Source organism: Nomascus leucogenys, chromosome 8, assembly GCF_006542625.1.
Source record: "Nomascus leucogenys isolate Asia chromosome 8, Asia_NLE_v1, whole genome shotgun sequence".
NCBI classification, from domain to species: Eukaryota; Metazoa; Chordata; class Mammalia; order Primates; family Hylobatidae; genus Nomascus; species Nomascus leucogenys.
The window spans coordinates 12733658-12753703 of NC_044388.1; the positions used below are offsets into that span (position 1 = coordinate 12733658).

Consider the following 20046-nt stretch of genomic DNA (forward strand, 5'->3'; position numbering starts at 1 on the left):
CTGTCTCAAAAAAAAAAAAAAAAAAAAAGAAAGAAGACTGAATCATGTAATCTCGAAAGACTTGATTAAATAGGGTAAAATGTACCTCTTGTTGCCTTAGTCAGATTCTCACTTCTGCAAGAACTGAAATTCTATGTTTTCTTTTAAAAAATAATAAAAGTGATAGAAGATGATAAGAACTTTGAATAGTACAGAGAGGTAGAAAGTGAAAAATAAAAGTCCTCTAATCTCCATTTTCACTTCCCAGAGGCAGCCATTGCTAATAGCTTCTTGTCTATCTTTCCAGAAACAGTCTATGCTTATGAAATAATATACATAAGTGAATCATATATATGAATTATAAATGAGCATATTTTATTCATTATAAAACTAATTATAACAAATATGAGTCTTTCATATGTATGTGTGTGTATGGATGTATATATATTTCGACTCTCCATATCTGTGGATTGTGCGTCCGCAGATTCAACAAACCACGGATCAAAAATATTTGGAAAAAAAAGGATAGTTTCTTCTGTACTGAACATGTACAGACTTTTTTTCTTGTCATTTTTCCTAAATAATTAAGTATAACAGCTATTTTTATAGCATTTACATTGTATTAGGTATTATAAATAACCTAGAGATGATTTAAAGTGTGTGGGAGAATGTGTATAGGTTATATGCAAATACTACACCATTTTATTAAAGCAATTTGACCATCTGTAGATTTGGTGTCTGAAGGGAGGTCCTGGAACCAAATCTCTCATGGACGCTGACAGACGACTGAATATGTGTGTGTGTGTATATTATATATATGTTGTGTGTGTGGGTGTGTGTATGTATATATGTATATATGTGTGTGGTATATATTATATATATATATATATATATATATATATAGATCATCATTGGTCTGTGAAGGCCTATTTATGTGTCTATCTGACCATCACCACCCACAACACCATCCATCTATTCATTTATTTATCCCCATTCCACACTCCATTTCCCTCCCTCCTCTCATAAACAACCATTCTAATATGATATATACCTTTCACTTTGGTGAGTTATTAAATATGATTATATTAATATGTCATTAAAACAGAAATAGAGGTATATTATGCCTATTTTTGTGTGTTTTACATATATATATAGGAGATTATCGTTCATATCATACATGTAAGTCGGCTTATACCAATCAATAGCTGCATAATATTCCATTGCATAGAGGTACATCGTACTTTGCTTTCTTCTACTTTTTCTTTTACTTTGGTTTTTATAAAAGATGCTACAATGACATTTTTTCACAAGTACCTTTGTACATATGAGTTGTAGCATAATTATAATTTTTAGTAGTAGAATGTTCAAAATTCCCATTGATATTGTCAAATTACTCTTCAGAGAGAACAGTTCATATGCTCACCAAGAGTTTAGAGAGTAGAATCTGAGTCTTGGCAAAGAAACTGGAGATTTTTTACTTAACTGTTAAGTTAAAAAAAAGCCCATGATGGGATTGAGCACCGTGTGGCAGAGACTCTGTGACTCTCTAAGCCCCTCCTGACAGGGGTGGACATCATTTCACTCACATTCCAGGAGAGAGAACTTAGTCATATGATCACACGTTATTGCTGGAGAAAGCTGGGAAAGGTAGTTCACTCGTGTTCCACTAGAATCCTGTAGTTATAGGAGAAAGAGAAGACAGGGTAGACATTAGGAACCTTGGTCATTCACAGCAAGTTGTGGACTTTATCCTGAGATAAAAATAGGATTGCAGAAGGACCCATTTCTAAATTTGATAGCCACCTGCTGACAAAGGCCTTTGCCAGGCACTCCTGCAGTGGAGGTGGGCTTTGCAGAGGGGGCTCACTGAGGACCTGCTGTGTGCCAGGCACTAGGCTGGGTGCTTCACTTGCCTCATTCTTCACCACAGGCCTGCACAGTGGGCCCCATGTTCCTCCTTAGACACGGAGGCTTAAAGATGTGCAGGGACTTGCCCAAGCAGAGCATTCGAAACCCACATCTGTGTGATTGCAAAGCCCATGTTTTCCTTCCACAGCTCTGGCCATGTCAGCACACACCAATGAAGCTACAGCTGCTGCACAGATACCTCACTTTGCCCTGCCTAGGCCCTTTCTGGCCAGATATACAGTAGGTGCAGCCACACACACCTCACCTAACTTGGACTCTCTTCTCTTTTTCCAGGCCTTCTCTCAGCTCCTTGGCCTACTGCCGTGGCCTTGGTGCCACCCTCCTCTGGTGGTCAGCTCAGGGCCTCCTCTGCCCATGCAGTCCCCAGCTGCCACTGCTGAGGGCCTCAGTGCCCCTCTTTGGGGCCACACGTTCCCCACTTTCAAGTTTCAGCCTCGCCATGATAGCATGGACTGGAGACGCATTAGCACCCTGGATGTAGACCGCGTGGCCCGGGAGCTGGATGTGGCCACTCTGCAAAGAGAACATTGCTGGCATCACCTTCTGCAACTTGGACCGGGAGGTGTGCAGCCGCTGTGGGCAGCCTGTGGACCCGGCACTGCTCAAGGTGCTGCGCCTGGCACAGCTCATCATTGAGTACCTGCTGCACTGCCAGGATTGCCTGAGTGCCAGCATTGCCCAGCTGGAGGCACGGCTGCAGACCAGCCTGGGCCAGCAGCAGCGTGGTCAGCAGGAGCTGGGCCGCCAGGCTGACGAGCTCAAGGGTGTGCGGGAGGAGAGCCGCCGGCGTCGCAAGATGATCAGCACCCTGCAGCAGCTGCTAATGCAGACAGGCACCCACAGCTACCACACGGTGAGGAATCTCCACCAGGCAGGGAGAGGCTGTGTGCCCCAGCCACTGGGGCAACTGTTGCTACTGGGCAGCACTGCTGGGGCCATAAGGCTGCTGGGGGGCTGTTTTCAGTGGTTAGGAGCAGATTTCAGAGATGCTGCTCGTGGCCAGAAAGCCTGGGCTTGTCTTATTAGGTTCTACAGTGTGTGTGTAGATTGTACATGTGTGGGAGATGTGTGTGTTTATGGAGAGGGTGCATGTCTAGTGTATGTATATGCATGAATGTATGGAGAGTGTGTGTGTTTGTAAATGGTGTGAATATGTGTGTGTGTTTAATGTGTGTGTGAATACTTGAAGGGTACCTCTGTGTGTATGTAGGGTGTGTGGTGTGTAATGTGTGCTTGTACTATATTATAAAGGATACAACTCTGGAACATGTATAAAAAGGTGTATTAATAGTGTTTCTGACCAAGAAGCAGCTTCTCTGCTCCTTCTGGAATCTTCACCTGGTTCAGCTTCCACCATGTTCATCAGGGTGACCCAGAAGTCCTACAAGGTGCCCACCTCTGGCCCCCGGGCCTTCAGCAGCTGCTTCTACATGAGTGGGCCCAGCGCCTGCATCAGCTCCTTGAGCTTCTCCTGAGTGGGCAGCAGCAGCTTCCGGGGTGACCTGGGCGGAGGCTACGGTGGGGCCAGTGGCGTGGGAGGCCTCACCGCCATCGCGGTCAACCAGAGCCTGCTGAGCCCCCTTAACCTGGAGGTGGACTGCAACATCCAGGCCATGTGCACCCAGGAGAAGGAGCAGATCAAGACCCTCAACAACAAGTTTGCCTCCTTCATAGACAAGGTATGGTTCTTGGAGCAGCAGAACAAGATGCGGGAGACCAACTGGAGCCTCCTGCAGCAGCAGAAGACAGCTCAGAGTTAACATGGGCAACATGTTCAGGCTACATCAACAACCTTAGGCAGCAGCTGGAGACTCTGGGCCAGGAGAAGCTGAAGCTGAAGGCAGAGCTTGGCAACATGCAGGGCTGGGTGGAGGACTTCGAGAACAAGTATGAGGATGAGATCAATAAGCATACAGAGATGGAGAATGAATTTGCCTTCATCAAGAAGGATGTGGATGAAGCTTACATGAATAAGGTAGAGCTGGAGTCTCGCCTGGAAGGGCTGACTGACGAGATCAACTTCCTCAGGCAGCTGTATGAAGAGGAGATCCGGGAGCTGCAGTCCCAGATCTCGGACACGCCTGTGGTGCTGTCCATGGACAACAGTCGCTCCTTGGACGTGGACAGCATCATCGCTGAAGTCAAGGCACAGTATAAGGAGATCGCCAACCGCAGCTGGGCTGAGGCTGAGAGCATGTACCAGATCAAGTATGAGGAGCTGCAGATGCTGGCTGGGAAGCACGGAGATGACCTGCAGCATACAAAGACTGAGATCTCTGAGATGAACCAGAACATCAGCCGGCTCCAGGCTGAGACTGAGGGCCTCAAAGGCCAGAGGGCATCGCAGATGCCAAGCAACGTGGGGAGCTGGCCATTAAGGATGCCAACGCCAAGCTGTCTGAGCTGGAGGCCGCCCTGCTGCAGGCCAAGCAGGAAGGACGTGGAGCGGCAGCTGCGTGAGTACCAGGAGCTGATGAATGTCAAGCTGGCCCTGGACATCAAGATCGCCACCTATAGAAAGCTGCTGGAGGGCGAGGAGATGCGGCTGGAGTCTGAGATGCAGAACACGAGTATCCATACAAAGACCACCAGAGGCTATGCAGGTGGTCTGAGCTCGGCCTATGGGGGCCTCGCAAGCCCTGGCCTCAGCTACAGCCTGGGCTCCAGCTTTGGCTCTGGCGCAGGCTCCAGCTCCTTCAGCCGCACCAGCTCCACCAGGGCCACTGTGATTGTGAAGAAGATAAAGACGTGCGATGGGAAGCCGGTGTCCGAGTCCTCTAACGTCCTGCCCAAGTGAACAGCTGTGGCAGCCCCTCCCAGCCTGCCCCTCCTGCGGCTGCCCCAGAGCCTGGGGGAGGGGGGAGGCTGCTGTGCAGGGTAGCACAGGGAACGGGAGACCCACTGAGGCTCAGCCCTAGCCCTCAACCCACCTGCAGGGGAGTTTACTGCCTAGGGACCCCCCCTTGCCCATGCCTCCAGCTACAAAACAGTTCAATTGCTTTTTTTTTTTTTTGTCCAAAATAAAACCTCAGCTATCTCTGCCAAAAAAAAAAAAAAAAAAAAATAGTGTTTGTGTGTGTGTGAATGAATGAAGGGTATATATGTGTGTAAGAGTGTGTGTTTGTACTTATGGAGAATGTGTGTAAGGATGTGTATGTAAAAGAAGGATGTATATGTGTCTAAGGGTGCATTCATAGAGGGTGTGAGTGCGTGCATATTTATGTATGATGGAGAATTTGTATGTGTATGTAGAGGAGTGTGTTGTGTAAAGGTGTGTGTGAGGGGTATGTGTGTGTGTATGTGTTGAATCTACGTGTGACAAGGGATTGGTGGAGCCAGGCTTATTCTGGAATACTGACTCCATTATTCAACCAAGTGACAGTTCATTTCCCAAAGCAGCATGGAGCACTTGAATGTGTCTCCATGGAAGTATGGATTAGGGACATCTGCCCTTTAATAAAAATTGTCATGGTGGCTAGGCCCTGTGCCAGGCTCTGAGGATGTAGGCACAAGTCATGCTGGTTCAGGTTTTTAAGACATTCATAGTTTGTGGATGGATGGGTTACCTATTTCTGCTCATAACACTTCTGACACCAAATGTGTGTTTTTTTTTCCTCACACCAACCAATTCTCCAGTGCCAACTGGGTGCCCTTCAATTCAATTCTGACACTATCTACCTGGAGTTAGCATCAGATCTCATGAGTTAAGGGATCAGTCCCACAAGACTGGCCCCACTTCAGATACCTGGGCCTCCTGTACTTCTGACTAACTGGCTACAAATTGAGGGTTCCCATAACTCCATCTTGAGGTTCAATAATTTGCTAGAATGGCTCACAGAACTCAGGAAGAAGACACTTTATTACTAGCTTATTATAAGGATAGAAGTCAGAATAGTCAAATGGAAGAGATGCATTTGAGGACAAGAGAGGACAAGGTATGGGAGAAGGGACTCGGAACTTCCCTGCCCTTTCTGGGTGTGCCATCTCCTAGCACCTTAGTGTTTACCAATCTGGAAACTCTTTAAATCCCATCATTTAGGGGTTTTATGGAGATTCCACCAAGCATGCATAATTGATTAAATCATTGGCCATTGCTTAGTAGTCCAGCCCCTCTTCCCTCCCTGGAGGCTGGAGGGTGGGGCTGAAAGTTTCAACCCTCTACCCATGCCTTGGTCTTTCTGGTGACCAACCCCCATCCTGGGAGGATTACCTGAGCCCAGCATCTTTATCATAATGAGAGCTGATGAGCCAAAAAAAAAAAAAAAAAAAAAGGATGGGAGTTGGTCACCAGAAAGTCATTTGCGGGGTGGGGCAGAAGGTGCCCAGCCACCAGTCCTTTCATTAGCATACAAAAAACACTGTCTTAGTAAGTTTAGTGTTGCAATAAAGGAATACCCGAAGCTGGATAATTTATAAAGAAAAGAGGTTATTTGACTCACAGTTCTGCTGGCTGGAAGGTTCAAGACTGGGCACCTGATGAGGGCCTCTGACTGCTTTCACTCTTGGTGGAAGGTGAAGGGGAGCTGGCCTGTCCAGAGCTCATGGCAAGAGAGGAAGTAAGGGGAGAGGGATGCCAGGCTCTTTCTAACAACCAGCTCTGTCAAACTAATAAGAATGAGAACTCCCTCACCCCCAAGGGAGGGCATTAATCTATATATGAGGGATCTGCTCCATGACCCAGATACCTCCCACTGGGCACCACCTCTCAACACTGCCACACTGGAGATTAAATTTCAACATGAGATTTGGAAGGGACAAACATTCAAACAATAGTAGACACTCTTATTACTCTGGAGATTCCAAGGATCTCAGAATCTCTTGTGTCATGAACTGGGGACTAAGACCAAATCTTATTACAAAAGATGCTTTACCGCCCTTATCACTCTGAAGATTGTAAGTCAGGGGTGTCCAATCTTTTGGCTTCCTTGGGCCACATTGGAAGAAGAAGAATTGTCTTGGGCCACACATAAAATACACTAACATTAATGATAGCTGAGGAGCTAAAAAAAAAAGTTCCTAAAAAAATCTCATAATGTTTTAAGAAAGTTTACAAATTTGTGTTGGGCCACATTCAAAGCTGTTGTGGGCCACATGTGGCCTATGGGCTGCAGGTTGAACAAGCTTGTTGTAAGTGTTTTAGGACATCTCTGCCAGAAACTAGGAAGGAACAAAGATCAAATTTACATTTTTTTTTTTTTTTTTTGAGACAGGGTCTCACTCTGTCACCCAGGCTGCAGTCTGATCATGGCTCACCACAGCCTTAACCTCCCAGGCTCAGGTGATCCTCCCACCTCAGCCTCCTGAGTAGTTAGGACTACAGGCACCTACCACCATGTTTGGCTAATTTTTTTAGAGACAGGGTTTCTTCAGGTTGCCCAGGCTGGTCTCGAACTCCTGGGCTCAAGTGATCCGCCCACCTCAGCCTCCCAAAGTTCTAGGATTTTAAGTGTGAGCCACTGTGCCCAGCCTACATTCTTATTGTATCACAATATCACAGTGAGACAGAAGGAATCGTTATGATATATTATTAATTGATAACAAGTTGATATAATTGATATGTTTATGATTAAAAGGGTCAGAACCCTTTTAGTAGTAAGTCCTGTGTACACACCTGGTTGCTAGGAAGGTTGGGACATAGAATGTTTATTCTCATTGGCCACAGACTTACTGTTACCAAGGAAGCAAGGGAAAATGGGTATTGGGGGACAACTGGCAACTCCTGTCACAATTGTCTGCAAAGATAGCAAGTAATCTGCCTATGGATTAACTAACAATGGCAGCTTCCAAAGCTGTGTTGAGAAGAATTCTGAAATTTTACAGTGAGAAGATGATGTGATATATTGCTTATGTCTGAAATGTCTTAGGAGAGGGATGTGGAATTACAGATGCTGTTTATTTGCTAACCTCTGCCTCTGGTGGTTCTCCACCCTGGGATGGGACCGAGACATTGGCATATTTTAAAAACTTTTTATTATGGAAAATTTCAAACATGTACAATAGTAGAGAGAATAGTATAATGAACCTTTATCTACACACTAGCAGTATCAACCCATGGGCTGTGTTGTTGCACCTCTTCCCCTGCCCGCTTTCCCCACTTCTGGATTATTTTGAAGCATATTAGTAATATGATTTTATTTGTAGTATTTCAATATCTCTATTTGTATCTCTAAAAGAGAAAGACTCTGACTTTTAAACATAGACAAACACCATCATCACACTCTGAAAAAGCAACAGAAATTCATTAGTATCATCAAATATCCAGTCAGTGTTCACAGTTTCCCGGGACACTGGTAGTATTTTAAAGCTCCCCAGGTAATCCTAGTGGGCAGCATGGGTTGACATCATTGCCTTGCTCAGTAAATTAAATTCTTTATTTCTGAAGCAGCCCAGGGGTCCCAAGGGATGGGGGCTTTGATAAAGGAAAATCCCAGGCTGACTCAGGTGACCTAATCTTGTACTCCCCATTGCTTCCTCTCTGTATAGTGCCACCTGTGTGACAAGACATTCATGAATGCCACCTTTCTCCGGGGCCACATCCAGCGCAGGCATGCAGGCGTGGCAGAAAGTGGTGAGTCCAGACAGCAGCCTGGGCCCCTTCTGCGACTGTGGAAGGGGCTGGGGCTGGTATTCAGTGGGTGGCGACCACCTATACCACCCAAAACTGCTCTCAGAACCTCACTGTCCAATTGGGGATGGGATGATCCCACCATTCACCACCGGGGGAGCCCACATGGGTTGGAAGGGTTTCTGACCCCATGTGTAAAGAAGGGCTGGGAGTCAGGTAGATTTCACTCTTAGCTCTGTCGCTATTTATTATGTAACCTCAGTCCATGCTTTCCCTGCTGTGTCTCAGTGGCCTTCACTGTGAATGGGGCAGTCAGATGGAGTGACTTTGAAGGGCTCTTACCTTCCAGCCTTCTGCGAATCTGCAATTCCCTGATGCCAGCCACGAATAAGCCTAAAAGGGGTGAATGGGCAGTCAGACCAGTTCTTTGACTTTTCTACATACTTGAGCTTATCATGATCTAATCACTTTAATTTTACAATTTCAAATTCCAAAATGAGGAGCAAGGCTGTATGTTTTCCCCATAAAGAGATTTGCATATTTTACATCCACTTTTCTTTTCTTTTCCTTTTCTTTTCTTTGTCTTTCCCCTTTTCTTTTCTTTTTTTGAGACAGGGTCTCACTCTGTCACCCAGGGTGGAGTGCAGTGGTTTGATCTCGGCTCCATTGCAGCCTCCATCTCCCGGGCTCAAGCAATCCCCGTACCTCAGCCTCCTGAGTAGCTGGACTACAGGCACGCACCACCATACCTGGCTAATTTTAAAAAGTTTTCGTAGAGATGAGGTCTCACTGTGTTGGCCAGTCTGGTCTCGAATTCCTGGGCTCAAGTAATCTGCCTGCTTTGGCCTCCCAAAGTGCTGAGATTACAGGCGTGAGCCACTGCACTCAACCTATATTCACTTTTTGAGGTTCAACAAGAAATATTTGTTAAAACATAAAATATAGACGTAAAAATGCCATTAAGTAAAACTTTTTCTCCTATTTTCCATCATTCAAATTCCCTTTTCATAAAAAAAAGTACCACTTACCTAAAACTAGGTATTTAGTGCATATCTACTTCTTCTTAGTTCTGCATTGGAGGCTAAGGAAAAATAAATTTTCCATGCGTTAAATTTTTTTTGAATAAAAATATGTCTCTGGTATAGAAAATTTAAATACAGGAAAGTAGAAAAGAGAAAATAAAAACCATGAACAGTATCACCAGCAGTTAATATTTTGGTGTATTCTCTGTTATTTTTTTCTGTAGACATATATAATCATATAGTGTGTGCTTTGACTATTGCTTATTTTCGTTTAAGAATATGTCTTATTTTCCAATGTCATTAAATTATCTTTGAAAATGTGATTTTTTAATGGCCGAATGGTATTTCATTAAGTGGCTATCGTATTTCACAATTTCCTCCTGTTGAATATATGGCTTACCCGAACATTTGTTTATTATAAATCACATGATGATTGATATTCTTGCATGTAGATCTTTGTGCATATCTCTTACTTCCTTAATGTAAAGTGCTGTAAGGAGACAGAAATGTGTTCTTAAGATCACTTTTGCTATATTAATGGTCATGGCCTGTTTATTTGCAGGCTGCTGACTTCCCAGATGTCCAGCTCTCCTATTCCACGGTCGCCTCAAATCATGTTATTAAACCAAATTAATTTCTACTGCAACTAAAAATTGCTTGTTTGTAAAATGTCCAACCTGAGAAAAGCCACATCTCTTTTCAAAGAAAAGGCTTGGAATTTTAATAACAGTATGATTTATCTAGTAATCACTAAATATGCTTTAAAAAGTAACAAATGTTCAAGAATAATTGTATTCTTTTTTAACCCTTAACTCTTGCTTTATCATCAGTATGTGGTTTAGTTAGGATGTTTTTTTATAATTCATGCTGAATCTTTTTGTTCACTTAAACAATTTAAAGTATACACTTAAAGGAGCTTTGGTTCTTTATAATACATGCTGCTTTTTTTCCATTTGAAATCTATTTATTTATTTATTTGTTTATTTATTTATTGAGACAGAGTCTCACTCTGTCTCCCAGGCTGGAGTGCGATCTCGGCTCACTGCAACCTCCGCCTCCCAGGTTCAAGCGATTCTTCTGCCTCAGCCTCCTGAGTAGCCGGGATTATAGGCACCTGCCACCACATCAGGCTAATTTTTTTTGTATTTTTAGTAGAGACGGGGTTTCACCATGTTGGTCAGGCTGGTCTCAAACCCCTGACCTTGTGATCAGCCTGCCTCAGCCTCCCAAAGTGCTGGGATTACAGGCATGAGCCACTGCACCTGGCCTGAAATTTACAACTATACACTTATATTATTGAAAAAAGTGAACTTAAAACTACAATGATTTTTATTACTTTAAAATTCTCTGTGATTACTGTCAGGATACATGGATATGTTCTTTGTATTGATAATTGGTGTACATGCTATTTGATATTCTGCTTCTGTTACTATAGTAGTTTTAAATTTCTATTTCCATTTGTCAGTACTGTCCAAATACTTATTTTAAGTGACAGTACAATAATAATTCACATTTTTTGAGTTGTCATGCCAGACACTATGATAAGCACTTTGCATTCTCACATTTCATCCTCACAGCAGCCCTCTGAGTTAGGTGCTATTGTTATCTCTATTTTCCAGTTTGGGGAAACAGAGGGACAGGGAGGCTATGTTCTTTGCCCAAGGTCAATGTACTAAGTAGCGAAGCTGGTTTGAGACTGAGGTGTGGCTGATTGACGAGGTGAGAAACTACACTGTCGTGATTTTTGGACTTAAACTGATCACCTGTCTTTGCATGGACCCCACAGGAAAACAGAAGAAACAGGAACAGCCAGTGGAAGAGGTGTTAGAAGAGCTACGGGCCAAGCTAAAGTGGACCCAAGGGGAGCTGGAAGCCCAGAGGGAGGCGGAGAGGCAGCGGCAGCTCCAGGTGGGCAGGGAGAGAAAACATCAGGGAGACTTGGGTCATGGACTACCCAGGAGACCCTTGATGCACATGAATCCCACAGGGCAAAAATTCTGGCTGGTTTCCCAGAGCTGGGAGTCAGAGCTGGGATAGTGCCTTCTTGGACATGGCAAATGATTTTAGGTAGCCTGGAAAGGAAAATTGAATTGTTTTTGCTAGACTTATGTGGACGAAAGTAGAGCAGAGAGATGCAGTTTCCTGCATTAGTCAGCACCCTCTGAGGACATTTGAACCTGAATTTTAGCTTCGTACGCAATGCAGTTAGTTAACTTTTTGAGGACAGAGACTGGGTTTGATTCTGAAAGCTCCAGAACCCAGCCCAGAGAAAATGCTCAGTAAATGTTTGTAGAATGAAAATACATGAAGTTGCCCTGCTTACCCCTTCATTATTCATCCCCTCAGCATGCATTTATTGAGCACCAGCTGCATAGTTGGTATTGTGACAAACACAGGCATACTTCATTTTTTTTGTGTTTTGTATGTTTCACAGACATTGTATTGTTTGCACATTGAAGGTTTGTGCCAACCCTGTGTTGAGCAAGTTTATCAGCATCATTTTCCAACAGCATGTGCTTACTTCATGTCTATGCATCACATTTTGGTAATTCTCACAGTATTTCAAACTTTTTCATTATTACTCTATCTGTTATGGTGATCTGTGATCAATGATCGTTGATGTTACTATTGTAATTGTTTTGGGGTGCCACAAACTATCCATATAAGGTGGCAAACTTAAACATCTCTCACTTTAAATCAAAAGGTAGAAATGATTAAGTTTAGTGACGAAGGCATGTCGAAAGCTGAGATGGGCTGAGAGGCAGGCCTCTTGTGCCAAACAGCCAAGTTATGAATACAAAGGAAATTTGAAGGAAATTCAAAGCACTACTCCACTGACCACACAAATGATAAGAAAGTGAAACAGCCTTATTACTGAGATGGAGAAAGTTTTAGTGGTCTGGATAGAAGATCAAACCAGCCACAAAATCCCCTTAAGCCAAAGCCTAATCCAAAGCAAGGACCTACCTCTCTTCACTTCTATGAAGGCTGAGAGAAGTGAAGAAGCTGCAGAAGAAAAGTTGAAAGCTAAAAGAGGTTGGTTCATAGGTTTAAGGAAAGAAGCCATCTCCATAACAACGAAAGTGCAATGTGAAGCAGCAAGTGCTAATGTAGAAGCTGCAGCAAGTTATCTTGAAGATCTAGCTAAGACAATTGATGAAGGTGACTGTACTAAACAGATTTTCAGTGTAGAAAAAACAACCTTCTATAGGAATAAGCCATCTAGAACTTTTATAGCTAGAGATAAGTTAATGCCTGGCTTCACAGTTTCAAAGAACAGGATGATTCTCTTTTTTTTTTTTTTTTTGAGATGGAGTCTCGCTCTGTCGCCCAGGCTAGAGTGCAGTGGCGCAATCTTGGCTCACTGCAAGCTCCGCCTCCCGGGTTCACGCCATTCTCCTGCCTCAGCCTCTCCGAGTAGCTGGGACTACAGGCGCCCGCCACCACGCCCGGCTAATTTTTTGTATTTTTAGTAGAGACGGGGTTTCACCGTGATCTCGATCTCCTGACCTCATGATCCGCCCGCCTCGGCCTCCCAAAGTGCTGGGATTACAAGCGTGAGCCACCGCGCCCGGCCAGGATGATTCTCTTGTTAGGGTCTAATATAGCTGGTGACTGTAAGTTGAAGCCAGTGCTCATTTGCCATGTGAAAAGTCTAGGGCCCTTAAGAATTATGCTAGCTCTACTCTACCTGTGCTCTAAAAATGGAACAAGAAAGTCTGGATGACAGCACAGCTGTTTACAGCATGGTTTACTGAATATTTTAAGCCCACTGTTGAGATCTACTGCTAAAAAAAAAGATTCTTCTCAAAATAATTACTGCTCATTGACAATGTTCCTGGTCACCTAAGAGCTCTGGTGGAGATATACAAGGAGATTTGTGTTGTTTTCAAGCCTGTTAACACAATATCCATTCTGCAGCCCATGAATCAAGGAGTAATTTTGACTTCCAAATTTTATGATTTAAGAAATACATTTTGTAAGGTTATAGCTGTCATAGATAGTGATTCCTCTGATGGATCTGAGCAAAGTAAATTGAAAACCTTTTGGAAAGGATTTGCCATTCTGGATGCCATTAAGAAAATGTGTGATTCTTTGGAGGAGGTCAAAATATTAACATTAACAGGAGTTTGGATGAAATTGATTCTAGCCATCATGGATGACTTTGAGGGATTCAAGACTTCAGTGGAGGAAGCCACTGCAGATGTGGTGGAAATAGCAAGAGAACTAGACTTAGAAGTGGAGCCTGAAGATGGGACTGAATTGCTGCAACCTCATGATGAAACTAGTGGTTGAGGAGTTGCTTCTTATGGATGAGCAAATAAAGTAGTTTCTTGAGATGGAATCTACTACTTCTGAAGATGCTGTGAACAGTGTTGAAATGATAAGAAAGGATTTAAAATATTACATAAACTTAGTTGAGAAAGCAACAGTAAAGTTTAAGAGAATTGACTCTGATTTTGAAAGAAATTCTACTTTGTGTCAAATGCTACCAAAGAGCATCTCATGCTACAGAGAGATCTTTTATGAAAGGAGGAGTCAATCGATGTCGCAAACTTCACTGGTGTTTTTTTTTTTTTTTTTTTGACAGAGTCTTGCTCTGTCACCCAGGCTGGAGTGCAGTGGCATGATCTTGGCTCACTGCAACCTCTGTCTCCTAGGTCCAAGCGATTCTCCTGCCTCAGCCTCCCGAGTAACTGAGATTACAGGCACGTGCCGCCACACCTGGCTAATTTTTTGTATTTTTAGTAGAGACGGGGGTTTTGCCATGTTGGACAGGTTGGTCTTGAACTCCTGACCTTACGTGATCTACCTGCCTCGGCCTCCTAAAGTGTTGGGATTACAGGCGTGAGCCACTATGCCTGGCCTGTTGTCTTATTTTAAGAAATTGCCACAGCACCCAACCCTGATCAGTCAGCAGCCATCAACGTCAAGGCAAGACCCAGCGCCAGCAAAAAGATTATGACTCACTAAAGGATCAGATGATCGTTAGCATTTTTTAGCCATAAAGTATTTAAAAAATTTTATTATTATTTTTTATTTTTCCATAAGTTATTGGGGTACAGGTGGTATTTGGTTACATGAGTAAGTTCTTTAGTGGTGACTTGTGAGATTTTGGTGCACCCATCACCGAACAGTATACACTGCAAAACCATATTTGTTGTCTTTTACCCCTTTCCCCCCTCCCACTCTTCCTCCCAAGTTCCCAAAGTCCATTGTATCATTCTTATGCCTTTGTGTCCTCGTAGCTTAGCTTCTACATGTCTGAAAACATACATGTTTGGTTTTCCATTCCTGAGTTACTTCACTTAAAATAATAGTCTCCAGTCTGATCCAGGTCACTGCAAATGTTGTTAATTCATTCCTTTTTATGGCTAAGTAGTATTCCATCATATGTGTGTATATATATATATATATATATATATATATATATATATATCACAGTTTCTTTATCTACTCGTTGATTGATGGGCATTTGGGTTGGTTCCACGATTTTGCAATTGTGAATTGTGGTGCCATAAACATGCGGGTGCAAGTATCTTTTTTGAATAATGACTTCCTTTCCTCTGGGTAGATACCCAGTGGTGGGATTGCTGGATCAAATGGTAGTTCTAGTTTTAATTCTTTTTTTTTTTTTGAGACAGAGTCTCGCTCTGTCGCCTAGGCTGGAGTGCAGTGGCGTGACCTCGGCCCACTGTAACCTCCACCTCCCGGGTTCAAGCGATTCTCGTGCCTCAGCTTCCCAAGTAGCTGGTTCTACAGGTGCACGCCACCACACCTGGCTCATTTTTTGTATTTTGAGTAGTGACAGGGTTTCACTGTCTTAGACAGGATGGTCTTGATCTCCTGACCTCGTGATCTGCCTGCCTTGGCCTTCCAAAGTGCTAGGATTACAGGCGTGAGCCACTGCAGTCAGCCCTAGTTTTAGTTCTTTAAGGAATCTCCACACTGTTTTCCATAGTGGCTGTACTAGTTTACATTCCCACCAGCAGCGTAGAAGTGTTCCCTGATCACTGCATCCATGCCAACATCTACTGTTTTTTGATTTTTTGATGATGGCCATTCTTGCAAGAGTAAGGTGGTATCGCATTGTGGTTTTGATTTGCATTTCCCTGATCATTAGTGATGTTGAGCATTTTTTCATATGTCTGTTGGCCATTTGTATATCTTCTTTTGAGAATTGTCTATTCGTGTCCTTAGCCCACTTTTTGATGGGACTGTTTGTTTTTTTCTTACTGATTTGTTCGAGTTCATTGTAGATTCTGGATATTAGTCCTTTGTCAGATGCATAGATTATGAAGATTTTCTTCCACTCTGTGGGTTGTCTGTTTACCCTATTTACTGTTCCTTTTGGCATGCAACATCTCTTTAGTTTAATTAGGTCCTAGCTATTTATCTTTGTTTTTAAGCAATAAAGTATTTTTTAAATAAAGTTATGTACTTTTTTTATACATAATCCTATGGAACACTTAATAGGTTACAGTCTAGCATAAACACAACTTTTATATACACTGGGGAACAAAAATATTTATATGACACACTTGCTTTATTGCAATACTTGCTTTATTCCAATACTTGCTTTATTATGATATTCTCTTTATTGTGGTGGTCTGGAACTGAACCTGTAATATCTCAGAGGTAAGCCTGCATAGAGAAAAAGAAACAAGTTCCTATACTCAAGAGACTTTACAGTTCAGGTAAGATTGGCTTAGACTGGTCCTCCCAAGTCCAAACAACGGGAACTGTGGGATGAATGCTCTTTGGGTCTCCATAGTGACTTGCATAGACAAGGAGGCCTAAGTAGGTTCTTAGTAAATATTTGCTGTAATGTGGAATTAATCATTGTATTGTTCTTGCTCTTCTTTTTAGGAAGCAGAGCTCATTCATCAGAGGGAAATAGAAGCTAAGAAAGAATTTGATAAATGGAAAGAACAAGAGTGGACCAAACTTTATGGGGAAATAGATAAACTAAAAAAATTATTTTGGGATGAATTTAAAAATGTCGCCAAGCAGAACTCTACACTAGAAGAGGTACCCAACATAAAAGGCTTTTCAAAGTTCCTTTGTTGGAAATCTGCTTATTCTCAAAATTTATTTCTTAGTTTGTACTAGTTTTGTTTCATCTGCGGTTGGAAGCTAAAGCACTGTGAGGCCAGTTATCAGAAGCCAGTTATCAGAGGCCTGATATTAGAGGCCCGGATATCAGAGGCCTTGGAGTTGAATCACTGCTGTGTCACATTCTGGCTGTGAGACCTTGAATGAGTTAGTTAACCTCCTCATGCCTCAGTTTTATTTCTGTAAGATAGGCTGCTGAGAGGGTTAAATTAGTACATATACAGTATGTAACATTATCCAGCATATAGTAATGTATCAGTAGTGTATCTGGTATATAGTAATATCTCTAGGTATTATTCTTATTTTTGCAAAGGGCTTTCATCACTGGACAAGAAATGGGGCAAAATTTAAATGAATGCATTTTTCTCCCAACAAATATTCCCTGAATCCTGGTTACATGCCAGACACTCTGTTGGGGTCTTCAGAGGTCACACATAATACCTAACATTTATGACTGTATTTACTATTTTCCAGCCCTTATGCAGTATACTTTATATATACTAACTTTTAATCTTCATAGCAATCAACCATAACATTCTCAAAATAGGTGCATCACTGGTTTAGTACTTTCTTTTTAAAGTTTTTTTTTTTAAAAAGCTACTTTCTTTCTTTCTCTCTCTCTCTCCCTCTCCTTCCTTCCTTCCTCCCTCCCTCTCTCCCTCCCTTCCTTCCTTTCTTCCTTCCGCCCTCCCTCCCTCCCCCCACCTACCTTCATTTCTTGCTCTCACTCTCTCGCTCTGTCACCTAGGCTGGAGTGCAGTGGTGTGGTGTCGGCTCACTGCAACCTCCATCTCCTGGGTTCAAGTGATTCTCGTGCCTCAGCCTCCAGAGTAGCTGGGATTACAGGCGTGTGCCACCGTTCTAGCTAATTTTTGTATTTTTCGTAGAGACCAGATTTCACCATGTTGATTAGGCTTGTCTCGAACTTCTGACCTTAAGTAATCCACCCACCTCGGCCTCCCAAAGTGCTGGGGTTACAGGCATGAGCCACTGCGCCCAGCCATCATTCTTTCTTTATAGGTGAAGAAATTGAGGCCATATAACTTGCCGAAGATCACTTAGCTAAGAAGAGATGGAGCTGGGATTTGAACCCAGCTCTTTAATTTCCAAAGGTCCTATTCTTCTACTGGATATACTAACAAGTTTATGCAGGATAACCTTATTAAAGTTATCCCAGGGCTGGGCTCAGTGGCTCACACCTGTAATCCCAGCACTTTGGGAGGCCAAGGTGGGTGGTTCAGCATGGCCAACATGGTGAAACCCCGTCTGTACTAAAAATACAAAAATTAGCCACGTGTGGTGGCAGATGCCTGTAATCCCAGCTGCTTGGGAGGCTGAGGTAGGAGAATCAGTTGAACCCAGAAGGCAGAGGTTGCAGTGAACTGAGATTGCGCCACTGCACCCCAGCCTGGGTGACAGAGTGAGACTCCTTCTCAAAAAAAAAAAAAAGTTATCCCTTGACCATATCTTCCCATATAAACCTGTATGACTAAAACTGTATCAAGGAAAAATATTTTTTAAATGTATTTATCTCTCATTGGTCCTCCTAGATCAAGGAGAATCTTGTTTTTGAAAATGAACTGTCTTAAGTGCGTTTTTCACAAACATTCCACGTTTTACCTAAAGAAGCACCTGGGCAAATTTTTTTCAAAAGGAAATTGTCATATGCCTGGAGTCTTGGGTGCTCCATCATCCCTGTCTGAGATGGAAAGCCAAAGGTGGAAGGTGGAGGGGTTGAAACGAGAACTCTGTGTGCACTGGGGTGGGGATGGGGGCTCCCTAAAATGACAAAAGCCCTTCCGTCCAAAATGCTTCCCAGCTGGGCCAGGGATGATCATGGAAGAGAAGATGCTGCTCCGCTATCGACCTCATGCTCCTAGTATATAGCTCCACACCCATCCTTCCCAAGCTCATGCAAACATCTCCTGACCCCCACACTTCCCCGACACAGTGCTAGCTGACTAGACGTTTGATAGACAGGTATTGATAGGAATTTGAAGTTGTTCAGAAACCACCTTTTCAAGGGTCAAAGGGTTACTTTTGGTAAGAAAATTATGAGTTTTGGTGAATGAGGACGTAATCCTTACCATCCATGATATCCTTTTTAACTTGGATCACGTTCTCCTAAACTGGAACATGCTATCTTTTTTTTTTTTTTTTTCTTTTTTAAGACAGGTTCTCACCCTGTTGCCCTTGCTCAAGTGCAGTGGCACAATCACGGCTCACCGCACCCTTGACCTCCCAGGCTCAGGTGATCCTCCTTCAGCCTCATGAGTAGCTGTGGCTACAGGCACGTGCCACCACACCCAGCTAATTTTTGTATTTTTTTGTAGAGATGGGGTTTCGCCAAGTTACCCAGGCTGGCCTCCTGGGCTCAAGTGATCTGCCCACCCCAGCCTCCCAATGTGCGGGGATTACAGGCTTGAGTCACTGCGCTTGGCCCATCTTACTCTATTTTAAAAACCTTTCCCCTGTAGGATTACTTATATTGTGTTTGTATGTTTGTGTGTCTTACCCTGTCTCCTTTCAATATTTTATTGTTTTACTTTTATTAACATATAGGAATCAAACTGGATACCAAATTCTCAGTGTAGTTGGGTAGTCATTTTGTTAATTTATTTTTTTAAAATTTTAAGGGTAGAAACAAGCAAGATTCCATTTAGAATGATTGTAAAAAAAACACTGTAAGATGTCCATTTTCAGAATGCAAAAAATGGTTCTCCCTGATGTTAGGAAGGCCAATGAAAACTATATATATATATATATATATATATAGAAAATATTTTTTCCTCAGAACTTTTTCCCTGATACAGAAGTCTGAGAGCTTACTTTGGCTATGTTACCTGACTAAAGAGAGAACTTTAGATTAGACCTGGGGTAAATTGAGATGCCAAAGGAGTGTCTAGCTAAATGAAAATACCACGAAGGTTTGTAATGCCAAGAAAGTCAGCTCTGTAGTGCGTCATAAGCAGCATATGGAAACCAGGAGTGACACATCAGAACCCAGAAGTTGTGCATACATCTGATCAAGCATTTGACTCTTTGAAAATATTCAGGGAGTTTAGAAATTGTTAACCTTTGGAACGAGTATTGTTTAGCAATAGTTGAGAAGTGTTAGCAAGAATGATACCAAGTTAAACTTAGGCACTTGGAGTTACTTCCTTAAAGCCTTAATAGGGCTTATGAGTTTTATACAGTCATACAGATGGAAATATGTTGCTTTTGTTCCTACGACAGTTATATATTATAAGAAATAATCAAAGGTGCGTGGAAAGGCATCCTCTCTTTGATCCAATTTTCTGTACCTTTTCCTTCAGGTCACACACACTGTTAGCCCAGGAATCACCAGGTATTGATGACTCTACTCCAAGCTGTGCAAAGCCCTTTCTGGAGACAGCCAGGATGTTTTGTAGGGAGAGAGGCAGGAGTCCTCAG

The 20046-nt window shown here is 42.9% G+C and overlaps 1 protein-coding gene and 1 pseudogene across 1 annotated transcript in view; both read left to right on the top strand.

Annotated features, from left to right (window-relative positions):
* Nucleotides 1–2262: 2262 nt before the first annotated feature.
* LOC100593448 (zinc finger protein DZIP1L) overlaps nt 2263–20046 on the top strand; it is a 43313-nt gene continuing 25529 nt past the window's right edge. The window contains 5 exon segments of the mRNA XM_030816773.1: nt 2263–2427; nt 2429–2761; nt 8392–8476; nt 11282–11403; nt 16366–16527. Coding sequence (XP_030672633.1) covers nt 2263–2427; nt 2429–2761; nt 8392–8476; nt 11282–11403; nt 16366–16527 — 867 coding nt within the window.
* On the top strand, nt 3264–4705 carry LOC100607346 (annotated as a pseudogene).